Here is a 21,572-nt window from a genome sequence, read left to right as displayed (position 1 = left end):
CAGGCCAGAAAGTGCAGCTAGTAAGTCATGTGACCAGCAAAGTTGCCCTTGCCTGCAATGCCCAGCTTCCAATGTAGTGTTGCTATCAAGGATACAAAGAAACAAGGCTAAGAGCTCATAAGATAAATTGTCAAAATGGAAACATGGAAAAAGTTGGCCTGCAATATTAAGACCTTGTTCGAAACACATTTTACCCCAATGATATTTTTTTACATGCTAGTGGTGTGAATAATTTTGGACTTAGTTGTGCGAGATTTAGATTAGTTTAATTTTCCTTTCAGTGTTTAGAAGTAGAAGCAAAATAATAAATACATTTTTATGTTTCCAAAAGACGCAGACACCAATCAATTCTGCCATGTGGTCCCCATCTGGCAACCCCCCCCCCCGGAAATACTGAGACCCAATAGTCACCCGTAGTTGTATTATTTTTTCTTTATGTTGGCTCCAAATTCATCTCACACAGACGCACGCAAACTGTTACAATAAGCACATGCGTGCATGTTAATTTTCCACTAAACTGGTGATAAACAGCATACATGCACTTTCGCCGTGTCTGACATCCCAGACTGGAATATTTCTTGCAGTGTGCGACTGGGCACCGATCTGTTGCGCCCTCCCCTTTTTTCTCTTTTTATTCTTTGACACAAGCTGTTGAACCGCTCTCTAACAGCCTATCACAACAAGTGTTGGACACTTAACAGTAGGCTATCTCACGTCTGAACCTAAAAAAGCAAATCCCTCAACTCCACCGGTGGGAGGAGGATGAGGAGAAAGAGGAGGGGGAGTCAGATAGCGACCAGATTAGATTTGTTTCCAAACGCGCACCGATGGCGGTGTGAGGCGTTTGGATGAGGAGGACGCTGCTTTGGATTGGTGATCGGGTTTTTTGCGCATCTTTCTCCCTCATCTTGGGTTGAACAAAGACAAAAGCCATGGATTACTCTCTTTGCATGTTGGTTCTATTGACGACTCTTTCTTCTGTTTCGCCCGGACAATTCCCAACATCCCAGATGTGAGTACAGCCTCAAAGCAGCCTGTTGGCTTTCCAAACTCTCCGGTAGTAACTGTAAAGCGCGCGTGGGAAATGACGGCTTTATTTTTGTCAGAGCGCTTGCTTGTGTGAAACCGTAACACTTTTTTTCCCACTAGTCTGAGTTAAGGAAGTGAAAGTTGTTAAAAACGCATGTGGCCCGATATGAAGTCAAATTTAACTTCATGAAACATGTTTTTGTTGTCCTTACTACAAGCTTGCAGCGGTGTGACATGTGTCTTGCTGGCTGTCATACCTATCATCCTGGAAAGATGACTAATGTTCAATGTCTAAAGTTTTCCAGTTGCACCTTTAAAGAGACATTTGCTTTAAATTTAAGTTATATGAAGTCAAGTACAGAGTTGAACTACTGTTAGCATCATTTATTGGGAATATGTAGCTTTCTTGTGGTATTGTTTCCTAATGCTATCTGGTGGTCTCAAATAAATAAATAAATGGGGGGTCTTGAGGATGTTAAAAATAATCAACCAAATGTTTTATAAGCTATATATATATATATCATGAAAACAACTAATTATAATTACAAATTGCCAAATCATGCCATTTGTTAGTTGATGTCACAAGTTTCATTAGCTGTCAGTTTGGTATCCAGAATATGAATAGTTTAGAAACTACAGCTCTGAAACATGGGTTAAGAATAGAACGTGTTAAGCTTTTCAAGTCAGAGTAATCTGATAGAAAACTATTATAAAAATCAAAATGTTTGCTTAAACAGCATGAGGTTTTTTGGGATTAAAATTTTTAGTTTGCTTTGGTCCCTGCCTCTCTCAGACTAGCTGTTAGCTTCAGCCTATACAAACATCTGATTTGATTTTATTCTAATTAAAGGTACAAAGAGTTGTCTTCTCCAGGTGTATTAGCTGCTTCTATTTTTATTTTTATTTTTTAGAATGGCATCCTTTAGTATAAAACCAGATTAGTTGACCCTACCTAGCTGCCTTTTATTGTTTTATTTATTTATATATTTTTTAATACTGAAGACTAAATGACTAGTCTAGGCAGTACCAAATCAGGCCAGGCTTAAATGGTTCATGTTTTTCTTTGTTTTGTTTTTGAAGGCTGTTATGAAACTTTTAAAAATTAAGTTACATTGGGTAGTTATTTAGAGAAGTCAATGATTATATCCATGATAAAAGAAGCTAGGAATCTGTTCATCATTAATGTCCTTCTTATGTAAAAAGTTAAGAGGTTTTGGGCACAGTAACTGCTAAGGTAAATACTGTAGAGTTAAAAAACAATAGTATTGCTGGATACATGGAGGTTTTGAGAATTGTTGTACTTGGTTTTTCTTCTGTTGTTGACTTGAATTGCTTCACAAGTTCCATCTTGACTGCATGTTGGAAGAAGATCATCGGTGACCCACAATCCTTCTGCTTTTATTTCCAATCTAAATAATTTTTGGCTGCTACATATATAATTCTTTAGTGCATAATATAACTTTAGACAAAAAGTTAATTCAATATCATTCAAGTTAAGAGTGTAGAAGTCTGCTTTGATATTGACCCTAATATGACCAGCCATTAGCTTTAGTCACTGGGACCAATTCGTCAAGATTTATTGTTAGAAATTCAGTCAAAAACATCAACTATTACTAGATATATATTAATTCCTCATAACCTTTTGATGGAATCTAATTTTAGAAATCCTAAACTTTGTTGTAGAATTGTCTAATTATAAATTGAGTCAATGTGCAGCTGTTAAACTCTTTCAGTTTTGACCTTGCTTTATTGTTTTTATACCTCTTTAAGTGACATAATCCTAACCAAATGTTGGAAAGTAGACCCTTGTCAGGTCTTGCACATATATTCCTCTACAAAAGTAGTTCCTGAATAAAAGCTTTATTTACTCTTCATGCATCACTTCACCGTTAATCAACAGGTTGACAACAATCCTGATGGTTCAAGGGAGCCTGGGCAAAACAGGATTGGTCTTGAATGCAGCCCAAGTCTGGTCTCAGAGAGGTGGCGAGCCATGAGTGATGATGGGACTTAGCCTAATGGCTGGGAGCGATGATGTCACACTTTGAGTCGCTTACCCACTCCCTATATTTTATGGGCACTAAGTGGATTGATCTGTGGGCTGTGTACATGATGTTCACACAGGGAGCTGCACAACCAGATGCAAGTGATTGCTTAAAACGGGGAAAGGTCAGCTCAGGAGACAGGACTCAAAGTATAAACAAAGGCATTGTTATACGAGACCATATTTATAGTTTAGTTGTGCTGCAGTTTGTCTTTTTTCAGAGTGGGTGCGTTGGGTTTTCCTCTGGATTGTCACGTTTAGATTCACAACCTTTGTCTTGATTGCTCAAGGAAGAAATCACTAAGAACATAGAATGCTAAGGACAAGGATAGAGAGATTCAATTATGTCTGACTTCTCTTTTTGACCTTTTCTTACTATATTTCTCATGGGTTAATGTTTCCTCTTCCTGTCCATCCTCTTTTTACCTGGCTCACTTATCTGTCTTTATCTTTTTTGTCTCCTTGGAGTTAGCACTTGTCTTAAGTTTGTATTAAACCTACTTTTGCCTGAGTGACACAAATGTTAACCTGTAGTAATTTCCTCTGGATCCCACCCAGACACTTGGTGTTAATACTGTTGTCTGTAGTCCCATTGTTAAACCCATTATAAAATGATGCAACAAACAGAAACTTTCAATTATGCATACAATTGTGACTTTAATCTGCCATGTAGCAATCGCAGAGTGATTGAGTCAACATTTTACAATTGACTTGCAACAAAGAAAACTTATCAATATTTTGTATTTGCTTTATGTAACCACTGTGCAAGAAGATTTGAACCAGAAAATGTGCCTGCGTCTCTGGAAAATTATGCTGGCTACAGTCACACGGTCCAACACATTGGTAGTTTTTTTTTTTTTTTTGTTGCTATTTATACATATTTGCTTTGATTCTACTCAAAATGCCTCAGGCAAGTCTTCTTGATTAAATAACATCTTGGGCTGTTGAATATTTCTGCATCTTCCAAGAGACAATGTCTCATCTAGTAAAATACCCAAGAAAAGAAAGTTGTAAGACATAACTTTCCTTCTTTTTCCGTGCCATCTTTGAAAATGGCAGTGGTAGCAGAATGACGTTTGGGGTGGATTATATTAACTGTAACGAGTAACAGATGAAAAACTCTGGTCTTGGGTTCTTTTAACTGTGATTTGTAAGCTTTTGTATTTCAGCTTGTTTGCTTATACGTTATCTTTTAGAATTTGACTCTTATTCTGTCTTTCTTCACTTCCTTTTGCCCCATTCTTTCTAAATTTAGAAAGGCCCAACTCTTATAAGGAAAGAAAGAAGCTGAAGGTCTTGCTCAAATATTAGGGTAAAGCAAAATTGACTGTGGAGTGCAAAGTGGCAGAAGGCTTTGCAGAGATGTGAATGCTCAAATTCTTGTAAATTTTGTAAACTCTACCTATACATAGAATCCAGATTAAGTTTCCCGTCCCACGTTTCTGAAGAGACTGGCATGTCTGTAAACAAGAAATCACAGGGAGCAACTCCAGTGCAGCTTTATTGCATTAACAATCTTTTGCCACATGGAAATTCCCAAGAATTTTCCATTACATTGTTGCCCAGGCAACCTTGGGAATAGCTAGCAGCTGTTTGTATGGAAGCTTATTTTGTTGCAGGAAGCAGATGTTTGCAGAGACTAGTAGTGTGAGTGTCTTGTAAGTTAACTTGTAAGCTTTTTATCACAGTTATGTTACAGAGAAAGATGTCTGTATAATCAAGCGCTAAACCCATACAGCAGTTGACTTCATTAAATGCAGCACCGAGTCAGCGGAGTGGGCTGCGTGTGTCTGGAAATTGGATTGGAAAATATGACTGAAAATATTCTGTATATTTTTAGACATTAACATGATATATGATCTGTAACTGACAAATGGCCTATTGAGGCCAGTCACTCCCGTCCTTCCAGTTGCTGAGTTTACAAAAGCTTGTGGTAAATTGGCTAAATATTAAATATTTATTTTTGAAGCATTTAACTACCAGAGCTTGACCCTGAATCTTATTGCAGCAACATGATGTACTTAGCCATTTATATACAGTGAAGATGGCACAGTGAAGTTCAAAATGAACATCAAAGAAATGAAAATGAAAATAGGAAAGAAATGAAAGTGGGATGACTTTGTGACTTTTTTTTGTTGACGTTATGCTACTTTTTTAATGGCTGCAAAACATTGTTTCTTTTTGCCATCACTGAATAGCAGTTTAACAAAAAACACTGAGCTCAAACTAAAAAGCAGATGTTATATGTTTTATCCAGTGGTGAATTATGTCAGGAATTGTCTCTTGTTCACACTCTCTCTATAGATTCTTATCTTTCAAATTTCTATCAGACATTTGTATCCCAAACAGAAAGAAAACAGGTTTTGCTAATTACGCTAAAAGAGCACTTTAAAATTCATGTACTGCTTCATTTGTTGTTCCTTAGTGTGACACATTAATTTAGCTGTACCAGTGTTTTACTCTAGGGCTACTTTATCACCAACTTTATTTTGTGAATAAACTTGCCCAGCTTCGCTCTCCAGTTTAGCCTCACTAATGGTTACCAAATTCTTGCAATAGATTACATTTAAAAAAAAGCATAATTATCAATTTCTAAGAACAAAAATGTTAGTTGCGTGTTTTATTAGTGTTAATATTCAATATGGTAATGCCAAAAATATTCCATACTGTTTATGGTCAGCAAATTCTTACAGGATCATAGCAGAGTTCTCAAGTCAGGCTTCACTCACTGCAGTTCTTGTTGTAAAAAGTAGGTAATGTTGCAACAAATGGAGTATGTACAAGGCTGGAGTAGAACCTGATAGTTAGACTTTCAATATGAAAGTTTAAGAGAACAAATCAGTCTGTAACTGTAAATAGTGAAGTAGTCATAGTACCAAATAACAAGATTTCTAGATGCAGAAATCACCTCCAGTGAGAAACCACAGAACATCTGTTTCTTGAAAAAGCATAGAAAAAGTGGTTCTATGATAATATTTGACTTGTTTTGAGCCACTTAACGGAGTTGCGTTGAGATGTAAGAACTGTTCTGGCCAGTGTTGCGACCTCACTGGACACTCTGTAGCTGGTCCTCAGTGCAACACTGACAGGAGTCCGCCTGAGTAGGCGAGTAGACTGATGTTAATTGGACATATTGGCCAGGGGGTTGTTGGGGATGGGCCTGAACTGTCTATACTTACACATCCGTCAGAGATTGTCTGTCTGCTGTAAAGCTGAAGGGTAGTTTTGATGTATGGATGGATGAGTAGCGAGTTTGTTCAGGAAGTGTGAAGGTGACAGGGATGATGAGGTTTAGTCATCAGAGCAGAGGCCATGAAGAAGAGGCAGAGACAGTCTGCGGGGTGGGCAATGGAAAATAAACTATTTGGATACAGTTAGCAGTTAATTATTTAATAAGAGCCAGTTTCTATAAGGTTTGATCTGCGTAATGTGGCTAATTAACTGGTAAAAACATTTCTTTTTAGGCCTATTTAATGTATTTTAACATTGTTTTCTCTTTGCAAATCCTTTAAACCGTAGGCTTCCCTACCACTCTCTGTGAATGAACTCTGCTTTTTTAACTACCATTTATTGCAGGCGATTTAGGCCAGTTAGTCTGTCCAACTGGCCTACTGTATAAGTAATATGTAGAGCTTAAATATCTTCCAGTTGAAATAATTCCTCCCGTATACCACACATAAGCAGTCTTTTGTAATTATTATGCACACTGAGACTGCGGTGGCAATTTTGACTCAGTAAATTGCGGATCTCGCTCCTTATTTATGGTTTACGAGGGGTTGTTTCCTGCTTTCCAGTAATTTCTGCAACATTATTACATGATCATGGTAATCACGACTCCAAGACATGGACAGATTCTCATTCCTCCTTCTTCTGGACACAAAACTTGAAAACAAGTCATCTTATTTAAAATATTTAAAATAACATGTTTTTGTATGTTGGACAGAAGGTTTTTCTCATTATCTTCAGAAAATCTGGCCTTGCTTCTAGTCACAAACCCATCCCATAAATGTATTGTTTGTGTCAAAGAATGTTTACAAGCGAACAAGAATACAATTACATTTATTGAGAAACATATTGCCCTCATGATGTTTGGTATCCTTTGGGTACTCTGACTGTCGGATATTAAAAAACTAATCCAGCCTGCTGCTGGGTTCACTTATGAAAGTGAAATATTGTTACTTCCAAAGGTGGGTCAGCAAATAATTAAGCAAAGGCTGTGAACACTTTTGTAAATGTGATCTCTTGGTTTTCAATTTTTAATAAATTTGCTGAACACTAAATCAAATTTCCACATTGTCATAATGGGATATTTGTGTGTAGAATTTTGAGGAAAGAAATACATTTTAATAAAAAATTTTGGAATAAGGCTGCAATGTAAAAAAGTGGGAAAAGTGAAGCACTGAATAGTTTCCAGATGCACTGTATGTAGGCATTGTAAGCCTTTTCTGCTCCACTACAAAGGGTGTGAGTCAAGAGCAAAGTTGATTCATGCTATTTGGTTGTGAATCACAGAACTCAATTTTCTGCATGGAAGAGTATAACATACATAGGTTTTTTTTGTTTGTTTATTTCAGTTTCGTATAAATGGTGATGAATTAGAACTTAAGTGTTTCATTTCGTAATGAGCCTCAGAAATAGGAAAACTCATGAAACACTGAAATATGTAGTTATACTTAAAATTGGTATATCAACACAAGAAAATGGCAAAAATAGGTAAATATTTCCTCCCTTAAGCTACCTTTAGTGTGTGTTTGCCCTTGCTGTGAACCACACATGCTCTTGGTTGCCTACAAACCCGCCTCATCATTGTGCAGTGGTCTCATAAAATTTCAACTCAGCTCATTTACAGCTGTTGTACAGCCAATGTAAGTGCTTTATCAAGCACTGAGATTACTGTTGTCAAGGCTTCACTTAAACACTGCTTTTCCGCTTAAGGATGGGGAGTTGCAATAAAATGTTCTGGCTGGTTTGCTAAGAGGAAAATGAACATTAGAGGCAGAGACATCAGAGTTTGCCATAGAAAATAATGGGACAAGGAGACACTTACAAAGCCTGCAATCATGTCTTTATTGACCTCGGAAAATGGGAAAATATCAGTAGTGTTGTTTGAACCTTGTAGGAAACAGGTAATGTATGATGGATTGAACAAAAACAATCTGAATAAGTTATCAATTGTCAACACATTAAGGACCTTTTAATGTTGTAAAAAAAAATGTGCACAAGTTTGATTGTAACTGGAAGCAACGTCAGATATTCTGAAGATGATGAGGAAAACCTTCTGTCCAACATACACCAACATGTTATTTAATTTTTTTTAGCAACAGGACCTGGTTTCAGGCTTGGGATCTGTGGTTATAAATGTGCCCAGAAGAAGGAGGAACAAGAATGTGTCAATGTCTTGGACTCATGATTAATGCGTTCATGTAATCATGTTGCAGAATTGAAACAAAGAAAACTTTCCAACAGATTTACCGGCAGAAGGCAGGCGTTTCATAACACAAGCAGAATATTATATGAAATGAAAACAACCCCTCATAAAGCATAAATAAGGAAAGAGATTCACAATTTACTAAATTGAAATTGCCATCGCAATATTGGTGTGTACATCACAACTGCAAAAGAACCAGACCCGTGTTCTTCCACAGATGCTCTATCCACAATTGATGGATAGCAAAGCGTCTCTGGAAAAGCAGGCAGTTGGTTCTTTCTATCCGGTAACTAAATCCAATGTAAGAAAAAAATCTACGAGTAGCATTCAACTCATTAGGCTTTGACTAGATCAACATCTTGTGCCTGTTTCTTACATTTAAGAAATATTTACCAAAATATGAGAACTGGTATCCTATTTTTTTTTTAACCAGTCTGGACATATTATTAATTTCATGTCTGTAAGCTATTCAGAATTCAGCAGACAGATTTTTAGTAAATACTCTTGTGTCACCCCTGTGTTGTAGGCTCTACATTGGCTCTTGGGGGATTTTAGAATTTGTTTTGAAGATTCTGTTCTCACCCACACAGCTCGAAAAGGCCAGGCTCCTGACTATTTGTGTCGGCTTTTAACCAAAGACTTCAATCTTAAGGTTGTTGTCTCTTCCTTGTACAAGGCCAAAACCAGGGAGGATTTGGTGTTCCAGTTTGTTGCTCCCTAAACTGTTTAAAAGTTTTCCCAGGCATCTTTGTGTTGCTGACTCTGTGGGCATTTTCAGTTGCTTCTCTAAATAATACTGCTCTTTTCTGGCCTATCAGGTTTAGGTGCAAATTCCTATAAAATACATATAACTTTCAGTCCTTTTTAGCTAGTCTAAAAAGGACTGAAATAAGGAAACAAAGTGGATGTTTGTCCTTTTCAGAACCCTGTCAAGCCCACAACTTATCTGTTGCATTGCTTCTTAGTCAGAGCTCTTATTTGCTATACCCTAGTGGTTCAATTACATTCCTGCCCACATCCTCAAACATTTCCTTCTCCTTGTGTGTCTCTGCTCGAGATCATTTCAGCCTATTTTGTCCAAGAACACACTTGACCCCAAATAACAATGATTATAATATTTTAAACCCAGAGCTGTGAAGCATGTCTTGAGGGGTTTTACTTCAGGGGATTATTTTGTGATGACTTCATCTTCACTAGAAGAACTAATGTAGATTAGATTCAGAGTCAAATATTAAGAAGCTGGAATAGGCGGAATAGCTAAGGTTGTTTAATTTTGTTTTCCTGTAACTTTGTAATTTGATATGATGATGGTGTGTGTCAAAAGTAGCCATTTTCAACTGGTATAATGCAGTTGTGTTTTCATTTTATTAGCTGAGACAGCCAAAAGTAATCAAATTCCTACCCAATTACTTTTTGCATCTCTATTCAAAAGCAGTTCTAAGGAGATGTTGTTCCTAAAACTACTCAAGAACATTACCATTAACTTGTGGCAGTTCATAATCCCTTCTAGCACCAAAGCCAGCCCAGTATATTGACAAGTCGACCTCAAAATTGTACAGTTTTATTTTTAGAACCACATTTAGTCTTTAAAAAATGAATACTGCTCTCTCCTGCTTCTCCATCTCTGTATAGCTTTGGGTTGTGTATTTTTGACCTTCTATGCATACTTATATATTTCATATTGGCTCCACCACCTGCCATGGTTACCTTTGGCCCATAGACAACCCCTTACTATTCCTTAAAACACTTAACACTCTAGTTACTGATAGACTCAGACAAGTGTGGACTTGCATACATAGAACAGCTGGTGTAACAGTCATTATAGTGAACTGAAAGGATTATTTTTTTATTTTATGTACATCTTTGTCAGCTATTGTGTGTGGGGGTAAAAGTGTTAAACCTGTAGTAAGAGACAACATTTTTATTTTGGAGAGTTTGATTAGTGAGAAGGAGCTCTCATCTATGAGACTGAATTGTTTGTTTTATTATGTTTCCTTGGCCAGCGTGTCATTTAATTTCATGGCATTTAACTCATTGACACATTATGGTACATGTTGAGAATATGGAAAGAACATAATGGCGTTTGATATTGAATTTGAGCCTTCACATCTCTCTTCCTGTTTGTCCAAACTCCAGCCAAGTGTGTCCCTGGCTCTCTAAAGCTAATCATTTTGAGATGATATCTGCTGTCAAACGTAACTTTTGTGAACAATAAGCAGCAGTATTGCAGTTTTGTGTGGGTGTGTGTGTATGTATGTCTTATTGCAGAATCAGATCTTAGCCCAACAGTGGTGCGACTCATTTTAACACACCACAAGAAATCATGTAATGGTGATAACAGTGAGTATTCTGTTTAACAGTTTTGCTTAACATTTGTTTTTAATTAGTTAACTTTAAACTTGATTAAACTAAAGCCTTGGATTTCTTTTTGTTCCAAAACCTTTACTTCTGAGATGCAGTATTACTTGCATGTGGCCTCCAAGTAATGTGAGCCCACAAAAATGCTGTGCAGTTTGGCTTTGCAATTAAACATGACATTTATGCTAATAAATGCTTATTTAGAGAAAGTTGGTTTAAAGCAATTAAAAATGAACACTTGGTGCCAATGAAAGATGGCAGCAGCAGTGGGCACAATGTGGGGAAAAAAAACATTGATATGAATAAAATATAACAGCCATCAACTTTAAAGAAAATAATTAATATGAAAAGCTGCAGTTAAGCAAACAAATGCTTAACCCACTGGTCTAATACTTTAGGCAAGTTGTGACCCATTTAACTGCAACCACACAGAAAATCCCGAATCTTTGCAGTGTCTTTTGTACAATTTGATACTAGATATTACTTTTTCTATATTTTGGATCAGAAGGTTGTGTAAATAACCCTGAAAGGTTTCCGGTAGTATCTACAATAGACAATTGCATCAATGATCATTATGAGATTATTTTTTATGGAGCTCTGAGCTCAATAGATTTCTGCTTTTGCTATTAAAATACCCCATAAATAGATTTTTTGTCTCAAATGTATTATGTCCTGTAATGTTTTATGCATAGCTACACTTATACATTTTCTTCTTTAGTTACAGCCATTTGGGATTCCAAAAACAAAGTGGTTGTCATAGGTTACTGACCTATGCTGAGTGAAGTCACTGTGAACACTTTTTTTTTTAAAACACTGAGTGAGTCTTGTTTTTTCTCAGAATTTAACACTCAATTTGGAAAGTAAAGTAAACAACTCTATGTCTAAAGAGGAGTTGTTGGATTTGTTATTCACGCCATGGGAAATGTAAGGTGCAAGAAAGTGATTTTTCTTTCTTCTAAATGCTGTGAATAAAATTATTTAATTCATCCACTGATGAATTTGTAAGTGTCCTCCAATTTTTATGATAATTTCACACAAAAAAACAGGAAATCAACCAAAATTCTTGAAAGAATTATATCTATAAGGTAAAAACTTATTTAAACATTATCAGGCAAAAAATGTATGAGCCTCTTGGTCTCTGATAAAATTGTAACATCTTATTTTTCTAGCACAGCAGTGAGATAGTTTCAGTCATCACTCTCCAGGTTTTCACACACCTTATGTGGGATTTTGTGAAACGTGATTTTCTTGGGGGGACTGGTGGCCCTTTTGGCAGGGCTTTTTCCTTGGATAATGGGAGGGGAAACGCTGATGTAGATTTGGCTTTTTGACAGGGCAGCTTGGTCACCATCAGGGGGCAGACAGGCACACGCGACTACCAGGGATTTTCCCAGTTAGCCAATTGGTTAGTTGGCTGTTAAATTTAGTCCAATTTAAGCAGGTATGATTGTGCAATATTATCTGATCTTTTCAGTGGTTGAACTATTTACAAGGGAAGATATGTTTTAGAAGTTCCTGGGATAAACTCCAGTAGAGTGAGTAAAAATCAAAATATTAAATAACATTTGGCAAAACGGACAAAAGAAGTTGAGCAGAAAAAGGGGCTCAAACTGTCCGTCATAGAAAAAAATGCCTGCTTTATAAGTGGGTGATATTAATGACTCAGTGAGACAAGTGTGAGAGAACAGAGGCGTACAGTGCCAGCGGGGCTAACACTTGGCTGATTTTCACATGGTTTCTCTCATTTCCAGCCCTGAGGTCCATAGCCGCTGCAGACAAATCACTCTGCATTACTCAGCCGCCATTACGGTTGTTTCCTTCTGTTGCTCGTCCTTACTCATCCCTTACCCGGCTCTTATTTTCCAAAAGATTAAGGTAGAAAGCCCAAAGGGGCTTAGAATAGGGAAAACGTTACATACTAACCGCTCTAAATATTTGTTATTGCTTACTTCTTTCTTGAAATGTATTTTTGGTCTTTCTTTGAAAACTACTTAACTTTAAGAAGCCTTCAGACCAAGACTTTACCTTCAATTTTTCGGTATTCCTTATAACACAACTAACAACTCTAACAAATTTGTAGAGAACTCAGAAGAATTCTTTGAAGAGAGCTTGTTTGGAGTGCTTTGTAGTACTTCACATAACTTTCCAAATAGCTGAATGTTCCACAGATATGTCTGTCTTAAAGAAGTATTTGCACTCCTTGAATCTTTTCACTTTTTGTCATTTTTATATATATTTAAGGCCTAAAGATGCATGGTTTTCAGTATGTTTTACAAATTATAATCTGAAAAGGTGTTATGTGTTTATTTTTCACCACTCTACTGAATATTTCTGTATAGAATCCAGTGCAATCACTTGCCTTCAGAAGTCACCTGAATAGTCCATCGGTGTGTACTCTGTAAGTCCAGCTGATCAGTGAAAGCCTCGGAGGTTGTTGGAGAACATTAGCAGTTAGCATCATGATGGACACAGGGCAACGTAGTGATGGCAGCACCATGCAGTAGAAATACTTTTGTTCAACTGGCACAGGGAAACTAGAACAAAATTATGGAAAGATGGATGAAACTAAATGGATTTAGAAATATGACTTATTTCCAAATAATCATATTTAGAAATAAATGTGACTTATTTAGTAATATTTATTACTAAATAATAAATATGAAGTGGAAGTGAACCTCCACTTCACTCCAAGTGAAAGCGGAGGTTCACTTTCCAGTAGGGCTGCAGCTTCCATTGTTGTCAGGGAAATGGCTATGGAAGCTGGTCATTGAGCTGAAATTTTTAATGCAGGTCAGTTAATTGACCTAAAGAAGTAGGTATGAGCAAAAACTTAAACTTGAATGTAAGGATTTTAAAAGAATTTTTAATTAAGTCAAGTGAATAACAAACATGGTAAATCATTTGTAACCATAACCAACACATTACAATGCCTTTCCCTTAAGACACCGTTCCCTTTAAACACCAGATGCTCTGTCATCCACCAGGGCATCTGGGTTACAGCTCTCTAAACTATGAAGTAGCATTCATGCTAAAATAAACTCCAAAATATAGACCTAGAGATCTTATTTGATTGGAAATATGCTAAGTTGCTTATACTTTTTTGTGTAAACCTCTGGCTATGTGCCCCACTCAGTGAAACGTTGGGTGCAGAAGTTTGAAAAGGGGAATTTGCTGACATTAGGTTCATTCTATATTTGCCCTGTGCCACTTGCAGCTGTCTCTTGGCAGGCTAAATATAATGTGTGGCTGCTATGCCACATATTTCCGCTGATCATATTGCACTGTACTTTTATCTCTTTGGTCTGATAACATGAACAGTTGTCAGATCTAAAAAATGTTACAGTTTCATTGACAAAAAATGATTTAAAATGCTGGGGAAGAAGACAATTTGGAGATATTAAATTTTAAACTGGAAGACTCGCAAAGATTAGCCACAAAACAGGAGATTGATGGATGCATTGTATTAGCATCTGATAACCTGTCAAGACTGTTTCTGCAGAGGAATGTTTGCCAGTTTTTTTTATGAGATCCTAATCACCAGGAAAGTGCTTGTTAAAACAAAATACTGAGCAGGAGCTGGTTCATCTATTTGAAGCATTGAAAAACATGGGAACCATCCTGACAAATTACATGAAGATATAAATACCAATCTGTTTAGCTGCACACTGGAAATATTGCACATCAGAAAACAAACTTGCATCAAATATTTATTGAATTGAGAGGGGATCTGAAAGCAGCTTTTAGAGCAGACAAAACAGGATTTGAATATTCCACAGTGTTCAATTCATCATCCAAAAATTAAAAGTATGTCACAACTGCAGACTTACCCAGACATCACTGTTGACCTCCAAGACCTTTGACACGTTAAATTTGGGGTTTTTGTTATCTGCAAGCCGTAATCATCAAAATCCCAAGAAACAAAGACTTGAAAAAATTATCTATGTAATGAATCTGGCATAATTTCATTTTCTAAAGAGAGTTAAAAAAAAATATTAAACTTATCATAATATATATTTTTAATATATTCCTGTAGTTGTAGCTACAACAAACTTGGCTTCCAAAAGAAAGCTGTTGTTGAAAGCCATAAGAAGACCTGTTTTCAATTTACCACAACTCATGCAAGGACCCAGGCACAGACATGGAAAAGGGTGCCGTGGTCAGTTGAGCACTACTCCAAACAAGTGGAGAGACTCGTCATTGTTTTGAAAGCGCTGATCCTGTACACACTTGTACACAAACATGCATAACCAAAACTGATCTGGATGTCGATTACTCTATAAGGAGCTGCTGTGCGGAAAGTCATCTGTTAAGCTACAGTGGAGAAATATGATCTACAGCTGTTTAGATGTTCTCTTCACTGTTTAGACATGTTAATTGAAGCTGGCTTCACACCAAGGTCACATAATGCTGCTGGTTGAGTTGTTATGAAATATAGCAAGGGTAAAGATGGATTACACTTGACTCGTATGTTCTGATCATTCTCTAGATTGTGAAGTTATACAACCCCGCACATCCACCCCTCCAAAAGAAAAACCCAAACCTATTTGATGTTTTTTTGTGTGTTTTTTTTTCATCATGGGCAAAATACATTAGCCAGCATGTTAACCCAGAGGCCATGACAGTTTTCAAAACCATGAAGCCCTTGCTTTAATACACATGGGAACTAGAGCAACTTACAGTTCACACTTGACTAGACATTAATATTTCACGCTTCCCTTCCCGGAGGCTGTATGGATATTTTAGCGAGTTGGTTTACTTGATAATATGATGTGGTAATGTAGGTGGTTTTCCAGCTGAATGAGACAAACAATTTTTTTGTTCTGTTCTCCTTGCAGCATAAAAGACTGGGTGTTCCAGATTCAAAAAGACTTGATCACATTAACAGACAAAGCCAGTGGACTGGAGGACCTAATAAAGGTAAGAGGCTTTATTTTCTTTGACTTTGTTATTCTATAGCAAATAGAGGCATTAAATTGATTGCACGGTGAATGATGAGCACCATCACATCTGTGACCCAGGTTCTAACCCAACTTTGGTTATTTGCTAAATTTACTGTACGTTTTATTGCAAGGTATCCTTAAACTTTTTCACTTTGTTTTGTTACAACCCAAAACTCAAATGTATTTAATTTTGATTTTATCTGACGGCCCAACACAAAGCAGTGAATCATTTGTGACGTGGAAGCAAAATGATACGTACTTTATAATAACGATGCAAATGAATGTCTGAAAAGTTTGTGAGTCAGAAGACTTGTAGTGATCCACAGCTTGGGTAGGAGAATTTGACAGGACATCTGTTGGACATGCAGTCCACAGATTTGCCCAAAAGAAAGACGTTAAAAAAGAATAATTAAACTTTGTTTCCTATATCAAAAACACTTTGAGGCAGACAATAAAAAATGATCTTGTATACACCATCTCTACTGGTGGTGGCAGCATCATGCGTGTTTTAGCAGGCATGTGTAAGCTGGTCGGAGTTGATTGGAAGACAGCTGACGATAAATACAGGACAAATCTGAAAGAAAACCCGTTGGCACTGCTAAAGACTTGAGACGGAGAGTCACCATTCAGCAGTGTGTTGACCCTAAACATACAAGCAGAAGCTGTGATGGAGTGATTTAAATCAGGGATTCCCAAGTCTAGTTCTCTACAGGTGCTATCATGCAACTTTTAGATCCATTTCTCCTCTAACACACCTGAATCAATTGACTGAATTCCCTCTTCAGAGATCTACCCAGAGCCTCATAACTAGCCATTTGTTTGATGGAAGTGTTGGAGAAGGAACACATCTAAAAGTTTTTAGAGTGTAGCTGCTGAGGACTGGACTTGGGGCATAACTTTTTTTCTTTTTTTTTTTTAGATTAAAACATGTTAATGTTTTGTCTTTCAAAGTCCAAAATCTAAATCCCAGAAAGCATCAGTAGCAAATCTTTGAAAACTTAAGGTACTCTGCCTTACCCGACTGAGTTTGAGCTGTTTTCCAAAGAGGATTACAATCTTCACATTCTAGGTGTACAGCAATGTGAGGAAAAAAATGAAAGGGGTATGAAAACTTTTGCAAAGAACTAAGTGATGTCAGCATAGATTGCAAGAAATAAGATTTCTTCAGCTGAAGTTAATTATTGTGTGTGGTTTGTTACTTGGGTTTTATCCTCTAAGTAACCCTCTTTGCTTGACCTGATCTGTTGGAAAAGCATCAACAGACTTTTTATAGTAGCTCTTCATTATATCTGGGGCGACATCATTTCCTTCAGCTTGCACAATATACACACAGATAAGATCAAGAACAAAAGCTTTCAAGTGTTGGCTAAAATTGCATCCAAACTCCTATATGACAGAATTCAGACAACTATTTTTTAATCCGCAAAGATAGATGCCTCAGAGGATAAAATCAGTCAACTTTGAAGCGTCACAAAGATCAGCAGTGAACATGATTATGTTCGTGGAATGACTAAATTAACTGCATGCAAGGAGCATGAAGACGAATGCTCGCATATGCCTCATTTCTGTGCTTTTGAATGCAGTAGAATGCCTTCCGGCTGCTAAATAATTGGATGTTTGGCATTTTTATGCCTTATTCTTTTTGCAGGGTCATATTTTACATTCTAGTAAACAGTTTGCTTTAGCTTGACAGTACAATTTTATCAGCATTAAGGTAGTATTCATTGGGCTTTGGCGATTGACATTAATCAAAGGGAAAAGTCAGCTTAATCAGAATTGTGCTTTTGAATTAAGTGAAGTTTAGGAAAAATACATGACTCAAAACATCCAAACTACTACCAAGATCCTGATTTTACTCTCGCTGGAAGAAACTGGGTTGTTTTTATCTCTGTTTTTAAATGTCTTAATACAAAGTTATCTCTCACCCAGGCATTTCTCTCTTGTGATTGTCTTAGATATATCATAAACACAAAACCCACTTCAGCGTGGAATCCAACGACGCAAGAAAGCTGGTGGCAACGGCTGCAGGAAACATAGATAAACTGCTAGCTAATCGGTCCGAAGCCCTAAAGGTAAGATTTCCTTTTTTGCAAAACCTATAACATTGAGAGAGCCAAGCTCTCAAGTCTTTGGATCTGTTGTTGGACGTGTGCTTTCAACTGTTTGTGCTATCAAGTATCTCTCTAAGCAGACAAAATTTGTTGTCTGTTCATTACCAATGAGAACAGGCACTGGAACTCTTCCACTGCTTCAAGCCATTTGCTGATCCAACATAATCAGATATTGTGCAGATAGATTACTATAAGTTGCCACTTAAAAATCTTTGCATAATGTAACAGTTTGTGCTGCTTTGTCTTGTTGTTATCACAGAGGGTTTGTTTCTAATTCCAGCAAATGTTTATTATTGTTGCATCTTTCCTTATGCCTATCAAGGCAGTTTTGGACTATATTTCACTGAAAACAACTCAAGAAAAAACTTTTTCCAACAGGAATAATTATTTCAAGTTTTTTATGTTTCCTCAGCAGATGATTTGTGAGGTTGCAACAGGTTTTGTGCTCGTATAAATTCCACAAAACACGTTAATCCAACTAATGATGTTTTTCTTCTTTTTTAAATAAGTGAAGGGCATGTGTTAAACTGTTTACCTGAAGGTTTAACTTAAATATGCCATTACAAATATGATTCATCTAATTAATGCTACCACTAAAATTAACTTATAGACAGATTCATTGATGATCTTTCCCAAATTGAACAAATGTTTCATCAATTTATTCAAACTCTGCTACACAAAATATACCTGTAATCAAATCTTGGAGGCTGCTACCATTTGATTTACTTCTCCCAATAAGTTGAGGAAGTAATTTTTAAAGAGTTAATGCACTGAGCAGACTTGCCAGATACTACAAGGTATCAGCATGACGGCATCATCATTGTGACTTTTGGTTCTGTGTATGTACACTTAGAAATGGCAGGAGGCTAAATTGATCTGCACAACCTTTCACTGCTCATGAGGTTAACCAGATCAGGCCGACTAAATTAGAGTCTTGGGACGTTCCCAGTCTCGATCAATCCGGCTCAGAGTGCCAGAAATATCCAATTAAAGTCTGACAGCCTGTTGCCATGGTCACAGTCCCATCGATTGCAACATCAGTCCCGCCAAGCATCCCAGTAACTGCCTAGGGATGAGGGACAATTAGTTGCTGGTGTTGTGTTGCACCTAGAGAGGGAAACACAATCGTTCTGTGATCCCGGGTGGTAAAACTGGGATGTTAAACTAGAGATTTGCTCATTGCATTTTATATGACTCATCAGCTGTGCATTTTAGCTATTAAGAAAAGTGTGAAATAATGAAGTAGGAGCTTGCTGATGGACAGTTCATTAATTTAATTGTTGATTAGCATCAAATGAAAAATAACAAGCACTGCCATTTATTTGTCTGTTATAATGTGGATTTCTCTCCTTTTTGAGCCAAGTTTCTCCCTTTTTGTTTTAAGAAGAAGGGATTGTGGCTCAACATGAGTGTAATACAGCTTTCTCTCTGAAAGGAAATCTATTGATATCTAAGCAAGATGAGTGCTTAGTATACTGTCTCTCCAGACAGTATACTAAAGATAAAAGGTTCACTGCAAACTATTTGTCATTGGGATGTTGGCCTCTTGGTATACAATTCAAAACAAAATTGGATTAACAATTTTGTTTGTTATAGAGATAGAGATCCCATCAAGTAGATCTTTAAGACACACAGTTCCATGAGACTAGCAGCAGAAGCAATTAGTTGGTGAATTACCTGGTGTGCCTGGTGAAACTGCACATCTGCCGAGCTTATATGAAGCACAGCGCTCCTAGGAACTGTCAGTTTTTAGTCAGATTAAAATGCTGCAAAGGGCATCAGATTAAGATTTTTCACCGCTTTTGATGAATCAGATTATTTCACCAGTGTCTTTTGGACTTGATTGCAGTCCCTGAATCCTTACATTTGTGCCAAGACTGTTACAACCCATACAACATGTTTGGCTGTCTGTCTCATTTCTTAAACTTCCTTAATCTTATTCTTATTAAAAATAGTCTTATTTCACGTCACATGCTTTATGTGACGTGATAAATTTTTACACACTGCATGTCTTTTCCTTTAAACTTTCCCTCAATCCTGTTCTGTTGGCTGTATTGCCTGTGACTTTGCGTTGCTTCTCCCATAACTTCAGCCTGACTTTCTGTCACACTTAATTCCAATTTTCCTGTGTTTGTTTCCCCTCCCTTGTTTTTCCTCCTTCCACTTCTGTCCTTTCTTGTTTCTTCTTCGGGGTGTGTGAAGATGCATGTCAATGTTGTCTTTTTCTCTTTCTCCATTTCAAACTGCTTTACATTTGAAACACTTTGAAGTAGAATGCTTCCATGAGATAGAGTTTATATTTTGGTGGTACAAATTCTTCTAAGTTTCATTTTTAATTATGGCACTAAAACTGACAATGAAGTAATTCATATGCAAATTCTATGTAACGCTATGTAAATGTATCTTGCAAGTAAGGATACATCATTCAGTCCCATTTGTTTAAAATCTCCCCTTGTTATTTAATAACCCTTAAACAAATACTATGCATACAATTAAATGTTATATATATATATATATATATATATATATATATATATATATATATATATATAAATACACATGCTTGGGAAGGAATATTTGTATTTGGTGGATATCTTAGTTTCTGTGTGACCTAGACCCTCTTTCTTTTCAATGGTGTGCCATTACATAAATCATTCACAGCGCAGCATAGGTGCGATTAATAGTGAATGGACCAGTATCACACAGTCTCGACCAACAGACACCTTTTTTTTTATTACAATTACTCAGCCTTCTTTTTTTAACCTGGCTCGTCAAAAGATAGACTCCTTCTGATATTCAGTTCACCCCCAGCTCCTCTGGCTCTCTGCTCATCAATTATTGAATAGTTCTTCTTAACCAACAGCCTTTGATGGAGCCGGTAATGTCTCCCGGTGGATAGGTCATTCTTTCTTCCACAGTGACTCCGGTAGAAATCTCTAAAAATGTTGGCAAGTTATGTTTTGTTTTTTTTAAGGGTTACAGTTGCTATATTTCTGGCTTAGAGACGTCCCAATACATGTTTATTTTCTAGAAATGACACTGTCCTATGGTCAGCCACCCACACTTAGGATTTTTCTTTTATAGTCTCTTTAAGGTATGCAGATGGAATATATAAGCTGATTTTATTTTATTTTCTAAGTGATGGTTGGACAAAAGGAACAAAAAGAGGAATGACACACATGGCACAAGTGTTTCTGTGTCTGAAAGCAACAACTTGTACTTTGTTCGCACCTGTAGCTTCTTGCTCCTTGGGAGGAAAGTAGCACTTGTTGCAGATTACATGCATCTATTAAATGATCATTAGGAACTTTAACCACCTCTTACCACCTTTTGAAATAGACTGAATCTCAGTGTGTCTATCTATGCATTGAATTATCCAGTTGACCTTTGGTTCATCTAGCCATCCAATTTGTCTCATCTACTCTTCTTTTTGTGATGTATAAGTCTGTCATCTTCTTTCTCTTTACAGTCTGGTATTTTTGCCATTTTAAGGCCTAATGTCTGTATGACAATGTGTGGAAAACTTGTACTTTTTACTTTAAAAATTTAAAAATAAGTGATAAGAACTAGAAAATTGATTCGGAGTCTCAAAAGTTATCAAATGTTGACATGCAACCGTCTAGGAACCTTGTGATTGGAAAAAAAAAACGAGGCTAAAAATG

General features: G+C 36.8%; 1 protein-coding gene across 3 annotated transcripts in view; it reads left to right on the top strand.

Moving 5' to 3' along the window:
- Nucleotides 1-656: 656 nt before the first annotated feature.
- Nucleotides 657-21,572, top strand: part of LOC102232366 (voltage-dependent calcium channel subunit alpha-2/delta-1-like) — a 95,493-nt gene continuing 74,577 nt past the window's right edge. For all 3 annotated transcript variants that reach the window (XM_014471342.2, XM_023350016.1, XM_023350015.1), the window contains exons 1-3: nt 657-1,012; nt 15,695-15,776; nt 17,755-17,871. In XM_014471342.2, the coding sequence (XP_014326828.1) occupies nt 933-1,012; nt 15,695-15,776; nt 17,755-17,871 (279 nt within the window). In that variant the 5' untranslated portion in view covers nt 657-932. The remainder of the gene's footprint in view (nt 1,013-15,694; nt 15,777-17,754; nt 17,872-21,572) is intronic.

This window comes from Xiphophorus maculatus, chromosome 17, assembly GCF_002775205.1.
Source record: "Xiphophorus maculatus strain JP 163 A chromosome 17, X_maculatus-5.0-male, whole genome shotgun sequence".
NCBI classification, from domain to species: Eukaryota; Metazoa; Chordata; class Actinopteri; order Cyprinodontiformes; family Poeciliidae; genus Xiphophorus; species Xiphophorus maculatus.
Note: the sequence above shows the minus strand (reverse complement) of the source record. Positions and strands in the feature narration are given on the sequence as shown.